The sequence below is a fragment of the Babylonia areolata genome, chromosome 23, assembly GCF_041734735.1.
Source record: "Babylonia areolata isolate BAREFJ2019XMU chromosome 23, ASM4173473v1, whole genome shotgun sequence".
Taxonomy (NCBI): Eukaryota; Metazoa; Mollusca; class Gastropoda; order Neogastropoda; family Buccinidae; genus Babylonia; species Babylonia areolata.
Window position 1 is genome coordinate 975,709 of NC_134898.1, and position 24,292 is coordinate 1,000,000.

General features: G+C 46.5%; 1 protein-coding gene across 2 annotated transcripts in view; it reads left to right on the forward strand.

Annotated features, from left to right (window-relative positions):
• LOC143297838 (uncharacterized) overlaps positions 1 to 24,292 on the forward strand; it is an 88,379-nt gene that overhangs the window by 48,393 nt on the left and 15,694 nt on the right. For both annotated transcript variants that reach the window (XM_076610357.1, XM_076610356.1), the window contains exons 22-31: positions 347 to 536; positions 4,761 to 5,000; positions 7,936 to 8,109; positions 8,468 to 8,646; positions 10,865 to 10,985; positions 11,758 to 11,835; positions 17,366 to 17,469; positions 20,612 to 20,719; positions 21,858 to 21,962; positions 24,217 to 24,292. The exon at positions 24,217 to 24,292 is cut by the window's right edge and continues 212 nt beyond it. In XM_076610357.1, coding sequence (XP_076466472.1) covers positions 347 to 536; positions 4,761 to 5,000; positions 7,936 to 8,109; positions 8,468 to 8,646; positions 10,865 to 10,985; positions 11,758 to 11,835; positions 17,366 to 17,469; positions 20,612 to 20,719; positions 21,858 to 21,962; positions 24,217 to 24,292 — 1,375 coding nt within the window. The remainder of the gene's footprint in view (positions 1 to 346; positions 537 to 4,760; positions 5,001 to 7,935; positions 8,110 to 8,467; positions 8,647 to 10,864; positions 10,986 to 11,757; positions 11,836 to 17,365; positions 17,470 to 20,611; positions 20,720 to 21,857; positions 21,963 to 24,216) is intronic.

The window sequence follows — 24,292 nt, forward strand, 5'->3', positions numbered from 1 at the left end:
GCCTGTAATGATGTGTGATGTGACAGATCCAGTGAGGAGTGCCTGTAATGATGTGTGATGTGACAGATCCAGTGAGGAGTGCCTGTAATGAGGTGTGATGTGACAGATCCAGTGAGGAGTGCCTGTAATGATGTGTGATGTGACAGATCCAGCAAGGAGTGCCTGTAATGATGTGTGATGTGACAGATCCAGCGAGGAGTGCCTGTAATGATGTGTGATGTGACAGATCCAGTGAGGAGTGCCTGTAATGATGTGTGATGTGACAGATCCAGTGAGGAGTGCCTGTAATGATGTGTGATGTGACAGATCCAGCAAGGAGTGCCTGTAATGATGTGTGATGTGACAGATCCAGCGAGGAGTGCCTGAGCCAGGCGCTGAACGTGCTGTCCCGAGGCCTGGAGAGCAACAAGAGCAGCGCAGCACTGTGGGTGCACTACCTGCTGCTGTTCCGCAGGCACCCAGACTCTGACTCGGAGTTTGTGGACATGTGTCAGACTGCTCTGGCCTGTGCTCCTTGCTACGACACCTGGTGGCTGGTAGGGAAGCTTGTGTGTTTGTTGCAGTTGTATACAGTTCCTTTTGGAGTCCGGAAAAGTCTTTGGGAAGATGGGAAAACCATTTCAAAGGCTGCAAAAGTTGTGGAAATGAATGTTTTGAGGTCTGGAAATGTCTGAATTTTCTTGATACCTTTCACCAAATTACAGTACAGAGCATTTTGCTCATAAATAGAGAGAAAGAAAAAACAAAGGCAGTGGATGTGGTGAAAAAATGAATTGATATACAGAGATGTTTTTTCGGCAGCAATGTTTCAATGAAGTAGAATGTTTGTTGTCATTGTTCAGTAATACATAAATGGTAAATGTTTGGCAAGCTGCATTACATGACAGTACATACACTGATCACCGTCAGTTTTGATGGATGTGTAGTAACTCTGTAGTCTATGCGTTTTTACATATATGAATACTTTTGTGTAACTTTTGTTTTGGGGTCCCGGATAATGCAGCACACTGTTACGGAAAAAGCACGGAGAAAGTATGGAGTTTTGTTTGCTCAGACTTGTGGGAACATTGATAATAGAGTTGGCTGTGTTGAGGGTGTGTCTGGGCTGTCTGTAGCATTAGTTGGACATGTTGAGGGTGTGTTTGGGCTGTCTGTAGCATTAGTTGGACATGTTGAGGGTGTGTTTGGGCTGTCTGTAGGAATATAGTTGGACATGTTGAGGGTGTGTTTGGGCTGTCTGTAGGATTAGTTGGATATGTTGAGGGTCTGGGCTGTCTGTAGCATTAGGTGGATATGTTGAGGGTGTGTTTGGGCTGTCTGTAGGAATATAGTTGGACATGTTGAGGGTGTGTTTGGGCTGTCTGTAGGAATATAGTTGGACATGTTGAGGGTGTGTTTGGGCAGTCTGTAGCATTAGTTGGACATGTTGAGGGTGTGTCTGGGCTGTCTGTAGGATTAGTTGGACATGTTGAGGGTGTGTTTGGGCAGTCTGTAGGAATAGTTGGACATGTTGAGGGTCTGTTTGGGCTGTCTGTAGGATTAGTTGGACATGTTGAGGGTGTGTCTGGGCTGTCTAGCATTAGTTGGATATGTTGAGGGTGTGTTTGGGCTGTCTAGCATTAGTTGGACATGTTGAGGGTGTGTTTGGGCTGTCTGTAGCATTAGTTGGACATGTTGAGGGTGTGTTTGGGCTGTCTGTAGGATTAGTTGGACATGTTGAGGGTGTGTTTGGGCTGTCTGTAGGATTAGTTGGACATGTTGAGGGTGTGTCTGGGCTGTCTAGCATTAGTTGGATATGTTGAGGGTGTGTCTGGGCTGTCTGTAGGATTAGTTGGACATGTTGAGGGTCTGTTTGGGCAGTCTGTAGGATTAGTTGGACATGTTGAGGGTGTGTTTGGGCTGTCTGTAGCATTAGTTGGACATGTTGAGGGGGGTGTTTGGGCTGTCTGTAGCATTAGTTGGACATGTTGAGGGTGTGTTTGGGCTGTCTGTAGCATTAGTTGGATATGTTGAGGGTGTGTTTGGGCTGTCTTTAGGATTAGTTGGACATGTTGAGGGTGTGTTTGGGCTGTCTGTAGCATTAGTTGGACATGTTGAGGGTGTGTTTGGGCTGTCTAGCATTAGTTGGACATGTTGAGGGTGTGTTTGGGCTGTCTGTAGCATTAGTTGGACATGTTGGGGGGGGTGTTTGGGCTGTCTGTAGCATTAGTTGGACATGTTGAGGGTGTGTTTGGGCTGTCTGTAGCATTAGTTGGATATGTTGAGGGTGTGTTTGGGCTGTCGTTAGGATTAGTTGGACATGTTGAGGGTGTGTTTGGGCTGTCTGTAGGATTAGTTGGATATGTTGAGGGTGTGTTTGGGCAGTCTGTAGGATTAGTTGGACATGTTGAGGGTGTGTTTGGGCTGTCTGTAGGATTAGTTGGACATGTTGAGGGTGTGTTTGGGCTGTCTGTAGGATTAGTTGGACATGTTGAGGGTGTGTTTGGGCTGTCTGTAGGAATAGTTGGACATGTTGAGGGTCTGTTTGGGCTGTCTGTAGGATTAGTTGGACATGTTGAGGGTGTGTTTGGGCAGTCTGTAGGATTAGTTGGACATGTTGAGGGTGTGTTTGGGCTGTCGTTAGGATTAGTTGGACATGTTGAGGGTGTGTTTGGGCTGTCTGTAGGAATAGTTGGACATGTTGAGGGTGTGTTTGGGCTGTCTGTAGGATTAGTTGGATATGCTGAGGGTGTGTTTGGGCAGTCTGTAGGAATAGTTGGACATGTTGAGGGTGTGTTTGTGCAGTCTGTAGGATTAGTTGGATATGTTGAGGGTGTGTTTGGGCTGTCTGTAGGATTAGTTGGACATGTTGAGGGTGTGTTTGGGCTGTCTGTAGGATTAGTTGGACATGTTGAGGGTGTGTTTGGGCAGTCTGTAGGATTAGTTGGACATGTTGAGGGTGTGTTTGGGCAGTCTGTAGGAATAGTTGGACATGTTGAGGGTGTGTTTGGGCTGTCTGTAGGATTAGTTGGACATGTTGAGGGTGTGTTTGGGCAGTCTGTAGCATTAGTTGGACATGTTGAGGGTGTGTTTGGGCTGTCTGTAGGATTAGTTGGACATGTTGAGGGTGTGTTTGGGCTGTCTGTAGGATTAGTTGGACATGTTGAGGGTGTGTTTGGGCTGTCTGTAGCATTAGTTGGATATGTTGAGGGTGTGTTTGGGCAGTCTGTAGGATTAGTTGGACATGTTGAGGGTGTGTTTGGGCTGTCTGTAGCATTAGTTGGACATGTTGAGAGTCTGTTTGGGCAGTCTGTAGGATTAGTTGGACATGTTGAGGGTGTGTTTGGGCTGTCTGTAGGATTAGTTGGACATGTTGAGGGTGTGTTTGGGCAGTCTGTAGGATTAGTTGGACATGTTGAGGGTGTGTTTGGGCTATCTGTAGGAATAGTTGGATATGTTGAGGGTGTGTTTGGGCTGTCTGTAGCATTAGTTGGACATGTTGAGGGTGTGTTTGGGCTATCTGTAGGATTAGTTGGACATGTTGAGGGTGTGTTTGGGCTGTCTGTAGGATTAGTTGGACATGTTGAGGGTGTGTTTGGGCTGTCTGTAGGATTAGTTGGACATGTTGAGGGTGTGTTTGGGCTGTCTGTAGGATTAGTTGGACATGTTGAGGGTCTGTTTGGGCTGTCTGTAGGATTAGTTGGACATGTTGAGGGTCTGTTTGGGCTGTCTGTAGGATTAGTTGGACATGTTGAGGGTGTGTTTGGGCTGTCTGTAGGAGTAGTTGGACATGTTGAGGGTGTGTTTGGGCTGTCTGTAGGATTAGTTGGATATGTTGAGGGTCTGTTTGGGCTGTCTGTAGGATTAGTTGGACATGTTGAGGGTCTGTTTGGGCTGTCTGTAGGATTAGTTGGACATGTTGAGGGTGTGTTTGGGCTGTCTGTAGGATTAGTTGGACATGTTGAGGGTGTGTTTGGGCTGTCTGTAGCATTAGTTGGACATGTTGAGGGTGTGTTTGGGCTGTCTGTAGGATTAGTTGGACATGTTGAGGGTGTGTTTGGGCTGTCTGTAGGATTAGTTGGACATGTTGAGGGTGTGTTTGGGCTGTTGCAGCCACAGGTAGTAAAGAAAGCAGATGTGTTGCAGACATAGGTAGTAAAGAAAGCAGATGTGTTGCAGACATAGGTAGTAAAGAAAGCAGATGTGTTGCAGACATAGGTAGTAAAGCAAGCAGATGTGTTGCAGACATAGGTAGTAAAGCAAGCAGATGTGTTGCAGCCACAGGTAGTAAAGCAAGCAGATGTGTTGCAGACATAGGTAGTAAAGCAAGCAGATGTGTTGCAGACATAGGTAGTAAAGCAAGCAGATGTGTTGCAGACATAGGTAGTAAAGCAAGCAGATGTGTTGCAGAGTTACAGAAAACATGAGTGGTACTGCACATTGCATGCCGAGAAACTGGTTGTGACAGAAAGTAGAGCAACACAACACCCTTTGTAGATGTTATATAAGTTTTTTGTCTTTGTCATGTCTGTGAGAATTTGAGTTGTGATCATAGAAATTAAGACCCTTTTTTTTTGTATTTATCACAGAAAAAACTTCACATTACCATTTCACTCATTTAAGATATATGGGAGGCAATTTTTTATTGAAGGAGAGGGGAAAAAAAGAAACACACACACACACACACACACACACACATGAGAGGGATATGAATTTTTTTTTTTTTTTTTTTTAATCTAAATAAGACAAATCCTACTTTTTTCTCTGCCTGACGGTACCAGCTGCTGGAAGCCAGCGAAGGGTTCCACGCCAAGGACGCGGTGTGCAACAGAATTCTGGACTTCCTCCGCCAGAAGACCGGGGAGACAGCGAGGGGGGAGGGGGAGTCGCAGGAGGAGGAGAGTGGTGCTCCCTTTGGCAGCGACACAGTTCTCTCCCATCAGACGCTGGAGATGATGCTGTACAAGGTGCAGCTCAACAGCCAGTCTGGCCGCTTCAAGACTGCCCTCAACTTCTTGCAGGTGGGAACTGGGCTTCTTTCCTTCACCTGGGAACTGGGTCATTTCTTCCTGGTGTAGGGCTTGTGTGTTGAGGTTCTTCCTGAATTAATTTCTTCCTGGTGTAGGGTTGTGTGTTGAGGTTCTTCCTGGTGTAGGGCTTGTGTGTTGAGTTTCTTCCAGAATTAATTTCTTCCTGGTGTAGGGCTTGTGTATTGAGGTTCTTCCTGGTGTAGGGCTTGTGTGTTGAGGTTCTTCCTGGTGTAGGGCTTGTGTGTTGAGGTTCTTCCTGAATTAATTTCTTCCTGGTGTAGGGTTGTGTGTTGAGGTTCTTCCTGGTGTAGGGCTTGTGTGTTGAGTGTCTTCCTGAATTAATTTCTTCCTGGTGTAGGGCTTGTGTGTTGAGGTTCTTCCTGGTGTAAGGCTTGTGTGTTGAGTTTCTTCCTGGTGTAGGGCTTGTGTGTTGAGGTTCTTCCTGGTGTAGGGCTTGTGTGTTGAGTTTCTTCCTGGTGTAGGGCTTGTGTGTTGAGTTTCTTCCTGGTGTAGGGCTTTTGTGTTGAGGTTCTTCCTGGTGTAGGGCTTGTGTGTTGAGTTTCTTCCAGAATTAATTTCTTCCTGGTGTAGGGCTTGTGTGTTGAGGTTCTTCCTGGTGTAGGGCTTGTGTGTTGAGTTTCTTCCAGAATTAATTTCTTCCTGGTGTAGGGCTTGTGTGTTGAGGTTCTTCCTGGTGTAGGGCTTTTGTGTTGAGGTTCTTCCTGGTGTAGGGCTTGTGTGTTGAGTTTCTTCCAGAATTAATTTCTTCCTGGTGTAGGGTTGTGTGTTGAGGTTCTTCCTGGTGTAGGGCTTGTGTGTTGAGTGTCTTCCTGAATTAATTTCTTCCTGGTGTAGGGGTTATGTGTTGAGTTTCTTCCTGAATTAATTTCTTCCTGGTGTAGGGCTTGTGTGTTGAGGTTCTTCCTGGTGTAGGGCTTGTGTGTTGAGGTTCTTCCTGGTGTAGGGCTTGTGTGTTGAGTTTCTTCCAGAATTAATTTCTTCCTGGTGTAGGGCTTGTGTGTTGAGGTTCTTCCTGGTGTAGGGCTTGTGTGTTTAGTTTCTTCCAGAATTAATTTCTTCCTGGTGTAGGGGTGTGTGTTGAGGTTCTTCCTGGTGTAGGGGTTGTGTGTTGAGTTTCTTCCTGAATTAATTTCTTCCTGGTGTAGGGCTTGTGTGTTGAGGTTCTTCCTGGTGTAGGGGTTGTGTGTTGAGTTTCTTCCTGAATTAATTTCTTTCAGGTGTAGGGGTTGTGTGTTGAGTTTCTTCCTGAATTAATTTCTTTCAGGTGTAGGGGTTGTGTGTTAAGTTTCTTCCTGAATTAATTTCTTTCAGGTGTAGGGGTTGTGTGTTAAGTTTCTTCCTGAATTAATTTTTGTACAGTTGTGAGCTTGGGTTGTGTGTTGAGAGTTTCTTCCTGAATTAAAAGTCTTGGAGTTTAATAAAACACTTCACCAGTGCTGTTCAACACAGAGTGTCATGCAAATAAAAACATGAAGAAACAAAGCAAAAGAGATGAAAGTTGAACATCAGTACTGAGATATCTGCCCATCTCCTGCAGAGAGCCTATTTTCACTTGGTGGCCACAAGGTTTCATTGTGCCGGACAGTCAGACTGGAGGGTGTTGTGAGCCCTGCTGACGGTCAGTTGTTTGGAATCAAACTGCTGCTGGAAATGAGGGCACTGCTCAGGCACACAGAAAGATGATGATATAGTAAGGGAGGTCACTAGGTGCAGACACTTCGGGTTTCTGGGCATTGAGTAGGGGGCAATACTCTGCGCAGGGCAGGAGTCAGACCCCTGTCAGAGTGCGTAGGTCAGGGTCAGAATGTTGGGTGAAATGTCATGTCAGGGTCTGTAGTTCAGGGTCAGAATGTTGGGTGAAATGTCATGTCGGGGCCAGAATGTTGGGTGAAATGTCATGTCAGGGTCTGTAGGTCAGGGTCAGAATGTTGGGTGAAATGTCATGTCGGGGTCAGAATGTTGGGTGAAATGTCATGTCGGGGTCTGTAGGTCAGGGTCAGAATGTTGGGTGAAATGTCATGTCAGGGTCTGCAGGTCAGGGTCAGAATGTTGGGTGAAATGTCATGTCAGGGTCTGTAGGTCAGGGTCAGAATGTTGGGTGAAATGTCATGTCAGGGTCTGTAGGTCAGGGTCAGAATGTTGGGTGAAATGTCATGTCAGGGTCTGTAGGTCAGGGTCAGAATGTTGGGTGAAATGTCATGTCGGGGTCAGAATGTTGGGTGAAATGTCATGTCAGGGTCTGTAGGTCATGGTCAGAATGTTGGGTGAAATGTCATGTTAGGGTCTGTAGGTCAGGGTCAGAATGTTGGGTGAAATGTCATGTCAGGGTCTGTAGGTCAGGGTCAGAATGTTGGGTGAAATGTCATGTCGGGGTCAGAATGTTGGGTGAAATGTCATGCCAGGGTCTGTAGGTCGGGGCCAGAATGTTGGGTGAAATGTCATGTCAGTGTCTGTAGGTCAGGGTCAGAATGTTGGGTGAAATGTCATGTCAGGGTCTGTAGGTCAGGGTCAGAATGTTGGGTGAAATGTCATGTCGGGGTCTGTAGGTCAGGGTCAGAATGTTGGGTGAAATGTGATGGCAGGGTCTGCAGGTCAGGGTCAGAATGTTGGGTGAAATGTTATGTCGGGGTCAGAATGTTGAGTGAAATGTCATATCAGGGTCTTGTAGGTCAGGGTCAGAATTTTGGGTCAAATGTTATGTCAGGGTCAGAATGTTGGGTGAAATGTGATGGCAGGGTCTGCAGGTCAGGGTCAGAATGTTGGGTGAAATGTCATGTCGGGGTCAGAATTTTGGGTGAAATGTCATGTCAGGGTCAGAATGTCAGGTGAAATGTCATGGCAGGAAAACAGTGCCTGTGGAAAGCTTTGAAAGGAAAGTGTGTGTGTGTGTGTGTGTGTGTTGCAGGCGGTGGTGGGCGTGCGGGAGAGGGGTGAGGGGGAGAGGGAGCTGATGGGGGCTCTGACCCATGCTGACCGCTGCGTGCTGTGGATGTGTCTGGCACATCTGACCGAGTTCCAGTCCCTCCCCACAGCACTCTACCACCCAGCCAGCCACAACCCGGGGAGGATCAGGTCCAAGGTAGGCTGTGGCTTTTGTGGTGCTCTGTGGGTTTTGTGGTAGGCTGTGGGTTTTGTGGTGCTCTGGGTTTTGTGGTAGGCTGTGGGTTTTGTGGTAGGCTGTGGGTTTTGTGGTGCTCTGGGTTTTGTGGTAGGCTGTGGGTTTTGTGGTGCTCTGTGGGTTTTGTGGTGCTCTGTGTGTGTGTGCAGGCGGGCGGGTGGGTGTGTGGGTGGGGGTGGAGGTGTGTGTGTGGGATGTGGATGCATGCGTGCAAAGTCACTACGTGAAGTCACTGCCCTGCCTTGCTGTGTGAAGCTGGTATTGCTGCCCTGGTGGCTGTCAAGGGCGAAGTGACCTCTAACCTTTGCCCTGTGTCCAGGAGGGCCTTTACATCCCGTGGCAGAGTCGGTCCAGCCTGACGACGTCCCTGGAGACGTTGGTGCAGTACCTGGCTCAGGCCGTCACCCTGGACCTGGACCGACCCTTGGACAACTGCACCTCCCCCCAGTACGTCCTGGCAGTGTCCAACCTGGCCACGCTGCTCTGCTCCCAGGGAAAGTACGTGCTGTGTGTCCGTTGTGTTTTGTGTTGTATTGTGTTGTATTGTCATGCTGGCTGTGTCCAACCTGGCCAGTCTGCTCTGCTCCCAGGGAAAGTACGTCCTGTGTGTCCGTTGTGTTTTGTGTTGTATTGTTATGTATTGTCATGCTGGCTGTGTCCAACCTGGCCAGTCTGCTCTGCTCCCAGGGAAAGTACGTGCTGTGTGTCCATTGTGTTTTGTGTTGTATTGTGTTGTATTGTCATGCTGGCTGTGTCCAACCTGGCCACGCTGCTCTGCTCCCAGGGAAAGTACGTCCTGTGTGTCCGTTGTGTTTTGTGTTGTATTGTGTTGTATTGTCATGCTGGCTGTGTCCAACCTGGCCAGTCTGCTCTGCTCCCAGGGAAAGTACGTGCTGTGTGTCCGTTGTGTTTTGTGTTGTATTGTTGTGTATTGTTATGTATTGTCATGCTGGCTGTGTCCAACCTGGCCAGTCTGCTCTGCTCCCAGGGAAAGTACGTGCTGTGTGTCCATTGTGTTTTGTGTTGTATTGTTGTGTATTGTTATGTATTGTCATGCTGGCTGTGTCCAACCTGGCCAGTCTGCTCTGCTCCCAGGGAAAGTACGTGCTGTGTGTCCATTGTGTTTTGTGTTGTATTGTTGTGTATTGTTATGTATTGTCATGCTGGCTGTGTCCAACCTGGCCAGTCTGCTCTGCTCCCAGGGAAAGTACGTGCTGTGTGTCCATTGTGTTTTGTGTTGTATTGTTATGTATTGTCATGCTGGCTGTGTCCAACCTGGCCAGTCTGCTCTGCTCCCAGGGAAAGTACGTGCTGTGTGTCCGTTGTGTTTTGTGTTGTATTGTGTTGTATTGTCATGCTGGCTGTGTCCAACCTGGCCACGCTGCTCTGCTCCCAGGGAAAGTACGTGCTGTGTGTCCGTTGTGTTTTGTGTTGTATTGTGTTGTATTGTCATGCTGGCTGTGTCCAACCTGGCCACGCTGCTCTGCTCCCAGGGAAAGTACGTCCTGTGTGTCCGTTGTGTTTTGTGTTGTATTGTGTTGTATTGTCATGCTGGCTGTGTCCAACCTGGCCACGCTGCTCTGCTCCCAGGGAAAGTACGTGCTGTGTGTCCGTTGTGTTTTGTGTTGTATTGTGTTGTATTGTCATGCTGGCTGTGTCCAACCTGGCCAGTCTGCTCTGCTCCCAGGGAAAGTACGTGCTGTGTGTCCGTTGTGTTTTGTGTTGTATTGTGTTTGTATTGTCATGCTGGCTGTGTCCAACCTGGCCAGTCTGCTCTGCTCCCAGGGAAAGTACGTCCTGTGTGTCTGTTGTGTTTTGTGTTGTATTGTTATGTATCGTCATGCTGGCTGTGTCCAACCTGGCCAGTCTGCTCTGCTCCCAGGGAAAGTACGTCCTGTGTGTCTGTTGTGTTTTGTGTTGTATTGTTATGTATTGTCATGCTGGCTGTGTCCAACCTGGCCAGTCTGCTCTGCTCTCAGGGAAAGTATGTGCTGTGTGTCCGTTGTGTTTTGTGTTGTATTGTGTTGTATTGTCATGCTGGCTGTGTCCAACCTGGCCAGTCTGCTCTGCTCGGTGTGTCTGTCGCTGGTTCTTTGTTGTGTTTTGTATTGTTTTGTATTGTTCTGTGCTGTATTATCTGCTGGCCTCTGTTGTGACAAAATGCAACACAATACGATATGATGTGATACAATACAGTACAATAGAATACAGTACAATACAATACAATACAATACAATACAATACAATACAATACAATACAATACATTACAGTACAATACAATACAGTACAATACAATACAATACAATACAATACAATACAATACAATACAACACAATGGAGGGTGGTGTGTTTCAGGCATGAGGAAGAGTGCCACATCCTGACCCAGATTCAACACAACACACTACAACACAACACAACACAACAGTACAATACATCACACTGGAGGGGTGTCATGTGTGTTCCAGGCATGAAGAGGTGTGCCACATCCTGACCCAGATTCAACACAACACACTACAACACAACACAACACAACAGTACAATACATCACACTGGAGGGGTGTCATGTGTGTTCCAGGCATGAAGAGGTGTGCCACATCCTGACCCAGATTCAATACAACACAACACAACACAACACAGTACAACACAACACAACATAGTTCAACACAACACAACACAACACAGTACAATACTGGAGGGGTGTCATGTGTGTTCCAGGCATGAGGAGGTGTGCCACATCCTGACCCAGATTGTGCGGTCAGTGCCAGACCTGCAGGATGTGTGGCTGTTGCTGGCGGACATCTTGGCTGGTCACCACGACCTTGACAGTGCACGACAGGTGTGTGTGTGTGTGGTCTGTGTATGGATGGTGTTTGTGTGTGTGGTTTGTATTGTGTGTGTATGAATGGTGTGTGTTTGTGTGTGTGTATCATCTGTGTAGAGTGTGTGTGAGTGTGGATAGTGAGTGTGTTGTGTGTATATGGAGGGTGTGTGTGTGTTGTGTGTATATGGAGGGGGTGTGTGTGTTTTGTGTATATGGAGGGGGTGTGTGTTGTGTATATGTATGGTGGTGTGTGTGTGGTGTGTATATATGTATGGTGTGTGTGTGTGTTGTGTGCATATCTATAGTGTGTTGTGTATAATGCATGGTGTGTATTGTGTGTGTGTGTGGTGTTGATTATATGTGAGTGTGTGTGTGTGGTGTGTATAATGTGTGTTGTGTGGTGTGTGTGTATTGAGTGTGTATGTGGTGTGTATAATGTGTGAATGTATTGTGTGTAGTGTGTGTATGTATCGTGTGTGTGTGGTGTGTATAATATGTGAGTGTGTTGTGTGTAATGTGTGTGTGTGTGTGTTCGTTTGTTCGTTCTTTAGTTTAACGTCTTTTCACTGTAAGTGATATTAGTATGTGTGTGTGCAGTGTGTGTGTGTGGTATATATTGTGTGGGGGCGTGGTCTTGATGGTGTGTCTGTGAGTGTCAGTGAGATGGGAGAGTTACGATCAGACTTAAGAGAGGCCCAAATGATCTCAAAACTGATGCATATATGTGTGGTGTGTACAACGATTCATGTGTGTGTGTGTGTGTGTGTGTGTGTGTGTGTGTGTATAGGTATTTGAGACAGCAACATCGGCCAACAAGTACAACGCCAAACTCCATTACTACTCTGCTCTGCTGGACCAGACCCAGGTGAGGGAGTTGTCCTGCTGCCGTATGTCACCTGCATGTAGTGCACACTGGATCACTGTGTACAGTGTGGTCACTGACACACCTGTCCAAAACCACACACACATGCAACCATGCATCCACACACAGACACATACGCACACAAACTTAGACACACATATACACAAGCAGCACGCACATGAACACACAACACACACACACACACATGGGCACACACACACGCACATTGTTTACAAAACAACAGCTGGTTGGGAATCGTCCTTTCTGGGACTGACAAGCATCAAGTCAGCGTATCCTGTAGAGCCCTCACAATACACCACACAGGGATCCGCTATAGAGACTTGTACACTGTAAGTGTTCAGAGAGATCATTTCAGATTTCATTGACATAGTTATGATCATTTTACATGTTTACAAATTTATTCTTGTTATATTTCAGTCATTTTTGCTTCTAAGCGTTTTTCACTTTCGTTTTAATGTATTTGCTTATTAGCTTATTTAGTTTGATGGTTTTATCTTATTTAATGTTATCGTTTCACACAGCCTAAGGCAGGTTCTCAGGGTTGATCAACATGGATTTATCACTTCTTGTGACAGGGCTGATAACATGGATTTATCACTTTATGTGACAGGGCTGATAACATGGATTTATCACTTTATGTGACAGGGCTGATCAACATGGATTTATCACTTCATGTGACAGGGCTGATAACATGGATTTATCACTTCATGTGACAGGGTTGATCAACATGGATTTATCACTTCATGTGACAGGGCTGATAACATGGATTTATCACTTCATATTATATATGTGTGTGTGTGTATGTCCATGTATGTATTTATTCTTTTATCTATCTTTTTTTTTTTTTTTTTTTTTTCCACTCTCTTCCACCCCCTTCCCCCACTCCTGCCCTCTCACCCCCTGCCCATCTTCCCTCACCCTTCCCTTTCAGAACCCTTTCTTTCCCTCATACATTCACACTGAGAGTTCTACTCACCCTGCTTTGTGTCCTTTCCTGTGACTTCTCATCACTTTCCTTTCCTGAACTTTACTCTCTCTCCCTCTCTGTCTGTACCTTTCTGTCTGTCACTCACTGATTTCATTTGCCTGAAGAAGAGCTTGTGGCTCGATACATCGCCTCTTTTATCCCAAGTAAGTCGACTTTTACCAAAGATTTTTTTAGTCTACCTCCCACTGTTTTACGTCGACACCGTGCAGTCACAACCCTTTTGTTGCCTACAAAGCATTTTATCATCGGACTGCGACCCTGGTTTACTCTGCGACCCGGTTTTACTCTACCCCATTTCATTTTATTTTATTACTGTGCTTTTATCTTAACTTTTACCTTGTGCCCAACATGCCTGTGGATTCTGCCTGCTTTGGCGCTGCTTTGGCCCAGCTTCGGACCCTGCCCTCCATCCCCCAGTCCCTTGGTGTCCTCTACCTGCGCAGCACCCTTGATAAGACTAGACTAACTAATCACATCCATTCTATGCAGCAGTGTCATAGAAGACACCTCCTGCCCAAAGGTTTTCAGTTGAAGTTCAGTCCCCCTTCTGGCCACCCTGGCCCTGTTTCTGCCACCCACCGTCTCCTTCGCTCCACTGGCCTTCGACTCATGGAACAGACAATTTTAACGTATACTTGTCGTTCTGTCCTCATCACCCGAAGGATCCAGCATTTACGGCGTCAACTTTTCAACCTTTTAGAACCTTCCACCTCTAAATTTATAATCCGCACCACTCATATCGCCAACCAACAGCTGTACACCTCCATGTCAGCCACCAAAAAGAAGAAATCTGAGGCATTGCTCCCTAACCCTATGTTCACCTCCAACAGTGCCCCTCCCTCTTTTGATCCCCACATGCTAGTGACCATCCCAGCTGATCTGGAGTTGCCTGACGACCAGCGTAAAGTGTTGGCCAGGGGCCTGAAGTTCGTGCCACTCAAGCCCACTACCAACCGGGCCTGCACCCTGTTCCTGTGCCAGCGCTTCTTCAGGAGGCTGTGCCTGGCTGCCCATTTCGCCCAGGCCTCTCTGCCAGCTCCTCCATCGACAGAGGATACAGACATCGCCAGTCTCTTTTCTAGACCCCCTAGCTCTTGGACCCCTAAACCAGGTGCCTTTCCTGCCTTGGATTTTTATATTGACACTTGCATGAGGCAGATCAACCAGCTGCAGCCTAAGCCTCTACGACAATCCAACTTGACCCCAGGTGAGGAGAAAGCCCTGCAGGAGCTGAAGCACAGAAGAGACATCGTCATCAAACCTGCTGACAAGGGTGGTGCAGTGGTCGTGTGGCGCAGAGACCTCTACCTCCAAGAAGCCAGGTCTCAGCTGTCCAACACCACCTTCTACGGCCCTATCGCCAGAGACACCACCAAGGCTGACAGTGCGCTCATCCGTAAGACCATCAAGACCGCAGTTGATAAGTCATCTTCCGTTTGAAGCCTACCATGCTATCATGAAGGAGCCTTGTGAGTCCCTCTTTTACCTCCTCCCCAAAATACACAAGGTCAACAATCCTGGACGACCTATCTTTTCGGCCTGTGCTTGTCGCACTGCCCTTATTTCCGCTTTCCTCGACTCCGTGTTCCAGCCATTGGTGGCTGCCTTACCTACCTACATGAAGGACACCAATCACACCCTGAACCTCCTGAACGACTTCTCCTTCCCTGCTGACAGCACTGAGAGGCATGTGTTTACCATGGACATTGTGTCTCTTTACACAAACATCCCCCATCAGGAAGGCATGCTGGCTGTCAAACACTTTCTACCCAAGAGCTGTCTCCGCCTCCATTTTCCTACCATCCTGCGTTTGACTGAACCCTGTCCTGACCCTCAACTCCTTCTCTTTCGACCAGGACCACTTCCAGCAGCAGAGCGGCGTTGCCATGGGCACTAAAATGGGTCCCAGCTTTGCCTGTTTGTTTGTGGGCTTCATTGAGGAGCAGGCCTTCAGACAGTACAAAGGTGTCAGACCAGCCTTCTACAAGCGCTTCATCAATGACTGCCTTGGCATATCCACCAGCCCGGTAGATTCCCTTCAGGCCTTCATCGACTTCATGTCAAACTTCCACCCTGCCTTAAAATTTACCCACACCATCTCCAACTCCTCCGTCCCGTTCTTGGACATCCTTGTCACCATCCAGCCCACCTGCAATTTTCTGACCACAAGTGTCTTCTTTAAGGAGACTGACTCACATTCGTACCTCTTGTACTCCTCCAGTCACCCCCAGGCCTGCAAAAACAGCATTCCCTTCTCCCAGTTCCTTCAGCTCAGACGCATCTGTAGTGATGAGCTGGATTTTGAACATCAGGCTGAGAGGATGGTTGGCTTTTTTCTAGCCAGACAGTACCCTGAGGCCTTGATCCAGAGAGGCCTTGATAAGGCCCGTGCCATCCCCCGCTCCCAGGCACTGATGCCCCGAGAACACACAGAAAAGGATGAGCGTATTGCAGCTGTCCTGACCTTTCACCCCCACAACCTCCCTGTACGCAGCATCCTTCTCAACAATTTCCACCTTCTTAAGTCTGACACCCGCTTGAGTGAGATATTTCCCCGCCCACCCCTCATTGCTTTCAAGAGAGATACCAACCTAAGGGACCACTTGGTGCGAGCTGCTGTTTGTAGATCTGGGCCCCCTCTCCCTCCTGGTACCAGTCCCTGTGGCCAGAAGGGGTGCAAAACCTGCCCTTCGTGGATACTTCCACCACCCTCACGGGTCCCACTGGGAAATTCACAGTCAGGACACACTTCGACTGCCAGTCGAGAACCTAGTGTATATCCTCACTTGCACCCTTTGTGCCAAAAAGTACACTGGTGAAACCTACCGCAGCCTGAACGAGCGCTTCACTGAACACCTGCGCTCCATGCGCCTTGGCTATAGTGACCCAGTGGGCACCCATTTCAACAGCCCCCTTCACAGTTTTGTCCATGCGAGGATCGCTGCTGTCTGGCAGAACCAGTCGACTGGCCTGTACCGGCACTTCATGGAGTCCATCGTGATTGCCCGCCTTGGTACCCTCGCCCCAGCTGGACTCAACACCAAAGAGTGATGGCAGCGGTCTTCCAGGCATTCTCTAACCCCTTTCTGATCCTTGCCCTCTTTCTCTTTTCCTCTATTTATCCACTACCACTCATCCCGTTTTTTGTATATATACTTTATTATTTTATTTTATTTTATTTTATTGTATTTATCTATTTATATATTCCTCTGTGTGTGTGTGTGTGTGTGGTTTTTGTTTTCCTCTGTGTATGTGTGTTTGTGCGTGTGTGTGTTTTGTTTTGTTTTTTTTGTTGTTTTTTTTGTTTTTGGGTTGTTGTTTTTTTGTGTGTGTGTATGTGTGTGGTGGTGGTTGTTGTTTTGCTGTTGTTTTAATTTATTTATTTACTTTTGTTTATATTTATTTATCTATTTATCATTTCTTATTTATTTATTTATGTCTATTTTTATTTTTTCAATTATATATATATGTGTGTGTGTGTATGTCCATGTATGTATTTATTCTTTTATCTATTTATTTATTTATTTATTTATTTTATTTATTTATTTTTTTTTTTCACTCTCTTCCACCCCCTTCCCCCACTCCTGCCCTCTCACCCCCTGCCCATCTTCCCTCACCCTTCCCTTTCAGAACCCTTTCTTTCCCTCATACATTCACACTGAGAGTTCTACTCACCCTGCTTTGTGTCCTTTCCTGTGACTTCTCATCACTTTCCTTTCCTGAACTTTACTCTCTCTCCCTCTCTGTCTGTACCTTTCTGTCTGTCACTCACTCATTTCATTTGCCTGAAGAAGAGCTTGTGGCTCGATACGTCGCCTCTTTTATCCCAAGTAAGTCGACTTTTACCAAAGATTTTTTTTAGTCTACCTCCCATGGATTTATCACTTTATGTGACAGGGCTGATCAGCATGGATTTATCACTTCATGTGACCATCAGGTCTGCTTCTTCTTTTTCTTTTTTTTTTGCAGCAGGTTTGGTGTTGCCAGTATGGATCAGTCTGCTTGCTTTGATACCTCCTTCAAATTGATACATATGTGGTCAGTAAATAGATAAATGAATTGTTTGAGGTGGTGTGTTGCCCAGGGCAATGTGGTAAGTCAATAGATAAATGAATTGTTTGAGGTGGTGTATTGCCCAGGGCAATGTGGTAAGTCAATAGATGAATGAATTGTTTGAGGTGGTGTGTTGCCCAAGGCAATGTGGTAAGTCAATAGATGAATGAATTGTTTGAGGTGGTGTGTTGCCCAGGGCAATGTGGTCAGTAAATAGATGAATGAATTGTTTGAGGTGGTGTGTTGCCCAGGGCAATGTGGTAAGTCAATAGATGAATGAATTGTTTGAGGTGGTGTGTTGCCCAGGGCAATGTGGTCAGTAAATAGATGAATGAATTGTTTGAGGTGGTGTGTTGCCCAGGGCAATGTGGTCAGTCAATAGATGAATGAATTGTTTGAGGTGGTGTGTTGCCCAGGGCAATGTGGTCAGTCAATAGATGAATGAATTGTTTGAGGTGGTGTGTTGCCCAGGGCAATGTGGATGAGGCGTTGGAAAAGCTGGAGGGGTTTGTTCTGGGTCACTTCGACATCCGTCCTGAGGAGAGCAGCAGAGCCGACCCCAACATCTTCTTCTCGTGAGTCCACCCCACCCCACCCCACCTGAAACCTTGACCACACTGCAGTTCTGTTTTGTTTGTTGGTGTGGGTTTTATTGTTGCTGTTTTTTTCCCTCACCTTTTCAGTGGAGCGATGGTCAGGTGGTAAAGTGCCCAGCTGGGAAGCAGGTGTCCAGGGTTCTGGTCCCCTTTCCTGTTGCCCTTGAGGTGTGGTCTGGGTGCTGGTCTTTTGGATGACATGATGAATTGAGGTCCTGTGTGCAGCATGCACTTAGTACATGTAAACTTTTTTTTTTTAACCCACAGCAGAGAATGGGTTATCCCAGGTAAAATTCTGTAGAAAAACCCGCAGCAGAGAATGGGTTAACCCAGGTAAAATTCTGTAGGAAAACCCACCGCAGAGAGTGGGTTATTCCAGGTAAAATTGTGTAGAAAAACCTGCTTTGATAATAAAAGAAAACAAACTTAGAGGCAGGAAAGAAGGAGGTTGTCAGCCAGCAGTGTCACATCGTGCTGTCCAGGGACAGCTGCTGTGATTGTACACAGATATCTGGTGTGACAGAACAGTGCAGGACACTGCACTACAATACAACACAGTGTAATACAAAACAGTACAATATAACACAGTGCAATACAATACAAAACAGTACAATGTAACACAGTGCAATACAATACAACACAGTGCAATACAATACAACACAGTGCAATACAATACAACACAGTGCAATACAATACAACACAGTGCAATACAATACAACACAGTGCAATACAATACAACACAGTGCAATACAATACAATACAATACAATACAGTACAATACAACACAGTGCAGTACAATACAGTACAACACAGTGTAATACAATATAATACAGCACAATACAATACAACTTAATACAACACAATATAATACTATACAACACAGTACAATACAATACAACACAGTACAATACAATACAGCATAACACAATACAACACAACACAACACAATACAATACAATACAGAACAATGCAGTGCAATACAACACAATACAGGACAATACAACACAATACATTACAACACAATACAGTACAACACAGTACAGAACAACACAACACCATACAATACAATGCAGTACAATACAATACCATACAATACAATACAATACAATACCATACTCCCTTGCTGCTCATTCCCAGTCCCCCATGTACAGCCACACATTGGATCATCTGCCGCAGTCTCAGTGCTAGCGGTCCAATGGAAAGCATTGATGTTAGGTCGCCACTAGGCCACACACCAGAGGAGACCCTGCACTGCTGCTGAGTCAGTCGGGCGGTACCCTGAAATTCTGTAACTTTGATTCTCTTCCTGTTCACCTCTGTCACAGCTTTCAGTTGTGCAGTCACTGTAGTCAGGGAAGGACATCACTACAGGCATTCCATCCTTTGTGTGTCTGTGGTGCTGAGCGACAGTGTGCCCTGTGTGTGGTCACAGTCCTCAGTGTGGGGCCAGTCAGGGAAGGACATCACTACAGGCATTCCATCCTTTGTGTGTCTGTGGTGCTGAGCGACAGTGTGCCCTGTGTGTGGTCACAGTCCTCAGTGTGGGGCCAGTCAGGGAAGGACATCACTACAGGCATTCCATCCTTTGTGTGTCTGTGGTGCTGAGCAACAGTGTACCCTGTGTGTGGTCAGTCCTCAGTGTGGGGCCAGTCAGGGAAGGACATCACTACAGGCATTCCATCCTTTGTGTGTCTGTGGTGCTGAGCGACAGTGTGCCCTGTGTCTGGTCACAGTCCTCAGTGTAGGGCCAGTCAGGGAAGGACATCACTACAGGCATTCCATCCTTTGTGTGTCTGTGGTGCTGAGCGACAGTGTGCCCTGTGTGTGGTCACAGTCCTCAGTGTAGGGCCAGTCAGGGAAGGACATCACTACAGGCATTCCATCCTTTGTGTGTCTGTGGTGCTGAGCGACAATGTGCCCTGTGTCTGGTCACAGTCCTCAGTGTGGGGCCAGTCAGGGAAGGACATCACTACAGGCATTCCATCCTTTGTGTGTCTGTGGTGCTGAGCGACAGTGTGCCCTGTGTGTGGTTACAGTCCTCAGTGTGGGGCCAGTCAGGGAAGGACATCACTACAGGCATTCCATCCTTTGTGTGTCTGTGGTGCTGAGCGACAGTGTGCCCTGTGTGTGGTCACAGTCCTCAGTGTGGGGCCAGTCAGGCCAGTGATTCCTCAGTGACCATCAGTGTGTGTGTGTGCTGTCAGGGGAAACACCATCTTCACTTAGTTTTATTGTTGTCATTGATGCTGTTTCTGATATTGTTGCAGAGCAGGACTCTAAACATGATAGACTTATTTGTCCCTGCTTGTCACTTGTGTTGAAAGCTATGTTGTATGGTCAGGCTGTTTGGAGCGGAAGATTAACGCACTGTGTATGTAGAATGTGTGGACTGTTGTTGTATGGTCAGGCTGTTTGGAGCGGAAGATTAACACACTGTGTATGTAGAATGTGTGGACTGTTGTTGTATGGTCAGGCTGTTTGGAGCGGAAGATTAACACACTGTGTATGTAGAATGTGTGGACTGTTGTTGTATGGTCAGGCTGTTTGGAGCGGAAGATTAACACACTGTGTGTGTAGAATGTGTGGACTGCTGTTGTATTGTCAGGGTGTGAAGATTAACACACTGTGTGTGTAGACTGTGTGGATTGCTGTTGTATGGTCAGGGTGTGAAGATTAACACACTGTGTGTGTAGACTGTGTGGATTGCTGTTGTATGGTCAGGTAGTTTGGAGCGGAAGATTAACATACTGTGTCTGTAGAATGTGTGGACTGTTGTATGGTCAGGCTGTTTGGAGTGGAAGATTAACACTCTGTGTATGTAGAATGTATGGACTGTTATATGGTCAGGGTGTGAAGATTAATGCACTGTGTATGTAGAATGTGTGGACTGTTGTATGGTCAGGGTGTGAAGATTAATGCACTGTGCATGTGGACTGTGTGGATTGTTGTATGGTCAGTGTGTGAAGATTAATGCACTGTGCATGTGGACTGTGTGGATTGTTGTTGTATGGTCAGGGTGTGAAGATTAATGCACTGTGTATGTAGAATGTGTGCACTGTTGTATGGTCAGGGTGTGAAGATTAATGCACTATGTATGTAGAATGTGTGCACTGCTTTATAGCAAACTGCTGGGTCTGGACGTGCCTGTCCACAAGAAGATCCCCCCCCTGAAAGATGACGCCAGACAGTTTGTGGGCACCAGGAGTATCTACCTCTGGCTGTGTTTCTGGTGAGTGAGGGAGTCTGTGGATGGGCAGGGTGAGGGAGTCTGTGGATGGGCAGAGTGAGGGAGTCTGTGGATGGGCAGGGGAGGTGTGGGCATGGGCAGGCTGCACACTTGATGCCTGTGTGTTGGTGTGTATTTCTGTTGTGCATGTGTGGGTGTGTGTGTGTGTGAATGTGTCTTCATGTTTTACATTTATTCGCTTATTTATCACCATTGTTGTCTTTTTTTTTTTCTTTTTTTTTTAGTATTACTATTATTATTACTACTACCTTTTTCTATATTATAATTATTATTCATTTATTTATTTATTTATGTAAGCTTATCTATTATTTATTCCCCCGTTGTTTTTTTTTGGTTTTTTTTGTTTGTTTTTTGTTTTTTTCTCAAGGCCTGACTAAGCGCGTTGGGTTACGCTGCTGGTCAGGCATCTGCTTGGCAGATGTGGTGTAGCGTATATGGTTTGTCCGAACGCAGTGACGCCTCCTTGAGCAACTGAAACTGGTGTGTGTGTGGAGAGATGTCTTTACGGGCATGTGCCCTCTTGTGTGTGTGTGTGATGTGGTGTGTGTATGTGTGTTCATATGAATGGTAATTATATTGTGTTGGTACTGTCTTATTTTTTTTAGGGGTTTGGGAGGGTGGGGTGTGGGGGGGGGGGGGGGTATGATTGGATGTATATGTATGTGAGTGGATTAGTTTATGTGTTGCAGGAAATGAATGTTAGCTATCTTACCTTTCTGTCTGAATGACACATGGTGGTTTTTATACCTGTCAGTGTTAGTTTTATTATGAATTGAATTATTGTATATTTTTTGTGTTTTGTGTGACATTTGCTTGAGCCGAAAGAGCAGTTTCTGTGAGTTTACTGGCAATTTAGTTATATCTTGTCTTTAGCAATAGTCCTTTTAAGAAATTAATCTATTAACTTTTTCTTGTGTTGAGCAGTTGGGAATGGTAAAGGATGTAGGAAAATAGTTCATTGACTCATGAGAAATGTTTTTGAGCATTGTGTTGGTCTGGTTTATGTGTGCGTGTGTGTGAGCGTACGATGCATGTGTATGTGTGTGTGTATGAGTGTGTATGTATGTAAGTGTTGTGTGTGTGTTGCATGTGTTTATGTATGTGTGTGTGTGTGTGTTAGCTTGCTGCTGGAGCTGCAGGGCGAGTCAGGGGAGGTAAGCGACACGTACGAGTTGGCCCTGTCTGCCACCACAGAGGCTGCCGACCTGGCTCAGCTGTGGAAGTGGTGAGAGACTGCTTTATTCTCTGAGAGACCTTTTCCCATAACCAATTTGAGAGGCTGTTTTATTCTCTGAGAGACCTTTTCCCATAACCAATTTGAAACACACATGTAACAGTGGTGAGAGACTGCTTTATTCTCTGAGAGACCTTTTCCCATAACCAATTTCAAACACATATGTAACAGTAAAGATGCATTGGAACTTTGGAAAATGAGAATGACCAAAAAGAAGAAATGAATAAATGGTAAGGGGGTGGGTGACAGATAAAAAGAAAGGGGTTAGATACAGAAACACAGAGATACTTTTTTTCCTTATGTCCTTTTTTTGATAACCAGTTTCAAACACACATATAAGAGTATACATGCATTCAAGTTTTGCATAACAAGAATGACAAAAAATAAATATATAAAAAGGTGGTGGGGGTGGGGGGGCAGATGAAAAAAAAGGGATTCAGTGCAGACAGCACACAAGAGGTCAGTGCAGTGTAAAACAGGTGCTGTGTAAGATAGGTAAAACAGGTGCTGTGTGAGATAGGTAAAACAGGTGCTGTGTGAGAAATGTAAAACAGGTGTTACGTGAGATAGTTGCAATATAAGGTAGGTGCTATGTAAGATAGGTGCCATGTAAGACAGGTGCTATGTAAGACGTGCTGTGTAAGACAGGTGCCATGTAAGACAGGTGATATGTAAGACAGGTGATATGTAAGACAGGTGCCATGTAAGACAGGTGCCATGTAAGACAGGTGATATGTAAGACAGGTGCCATGTAAGACAGGTGCCAACAGGTGATATGTAAGACAGGTGATATGTAAGACAGGTGCCATGTAAGACAGGTGATATGTAAGACAGGTGATATGTAAGACAGGTGCCATTTAGACAGGTGATATGTAAGACAGGTGATATGTAAGACAGGTGCCATGTAAGACAGGTGATATGTAAGACAGGTGATATGTAAGACAGGTGCCATTTAGACAGGTGACATGTAAGACAGGTGCCATGTAAGACAGGTGCCATGTAAGACAGGTGACAGGTGCCATGTAAGACAGGTGCCATGTAAGACAGGTGCCGTGTAAGACAGGTGACAGGTGCCATGTAAGACAGGTGACATGTAAGACAGGTGATATGTAAGACAGGTGCCATGTAAGACAGGTGATATGTAAGACAGGTGCCATGTAAGATAGGTGACATGTAAGACAGGTGCCATGTAAGACAGGTGACAGGTGCCATGTAAGACAGGTGCCATGTAAGACAGGTGCCGTGTAAGACAGGTGCCATGTAAGACAGGTGACATGTAAGACAGGTGCCATGTAAGACAGGTGACAGGTGTCATGTAAGACAGGTGCCATGTAAGACAGGTGCCATGTAAGACAGGTGCCGTGTAAGACAGGTGCCATGTAAGACAGGTGCCATGTAAGACAGGTGCCAGGTGCCATGTAAGACAGGTGCCATGTAAGACAGGTGCCGTGTAAGACAGGTGCCGTGTAAGATAGGTGCCATGTAAGACAGGTGCCGTGTAAGACAGGTGCCGTGTAAGATAGGTGCCGTGTAAGACAGGTGACATGTAAGACAGGTGACAGGTGCCATGTAAGACAGGTGATATGTAAGACAGGTGCCGTGTAAGACAGGTGACAGGTGCCATGTAAGACAGGTGCCGTGTAAGACAGGTGCCATGTAAGACAGGTGACAGGTGCCATGTAAGACAGGTGTAAGACAGGTGCCGTGTAAGACAGGTGCCATTTAAGACAGGTGCCATGTAAGACAGGTGCCATGTAAGACAGGTGCCATGTAAGACAGGTGACAGGTGCCATGTAAGACAGGTGACAGGTGCCATGTAAGACAGGTGCCATGTAAGACAGGTGACAGGTGCCATGTAAGACAGGTGCCATGTAAGACAGGTGACAGGTGCCATGTAAGACAGGTGCCATGTAAGACAGGTGCCATGTAAGACAGGTGCCATGTAAGACAGGTGACAGGTGCCATGTAAGACAGGTGCCATGTAAGACAGGTGCCGTGTAAGACAGGTGCCGTGTAAGACAGGTGCCATGTAAGACAGGTGCCATGTAAGACAGGTGACAGGTGCCATGTAAGACAGGTGCCATGTAAGACAGGTGCCGTGTAAGACAGGTGACATGTAAGACAGGTGCCGTGTAAGACAGGTGCCATGTAAGACAGGTGCCATGTAAGACAGGTGCCATGTAAGATGTGTCGGGCTATATCAGGTAGGTACCATGTGAGCATCCAAGGCTGTCTGTGCCCTCAGCTACGTGCAGTTCCTGTACCGGCAGTACGGCGCCGCCCCTGCCCACAGCTCCCACAATGCACTGCAGCAGCTGCAG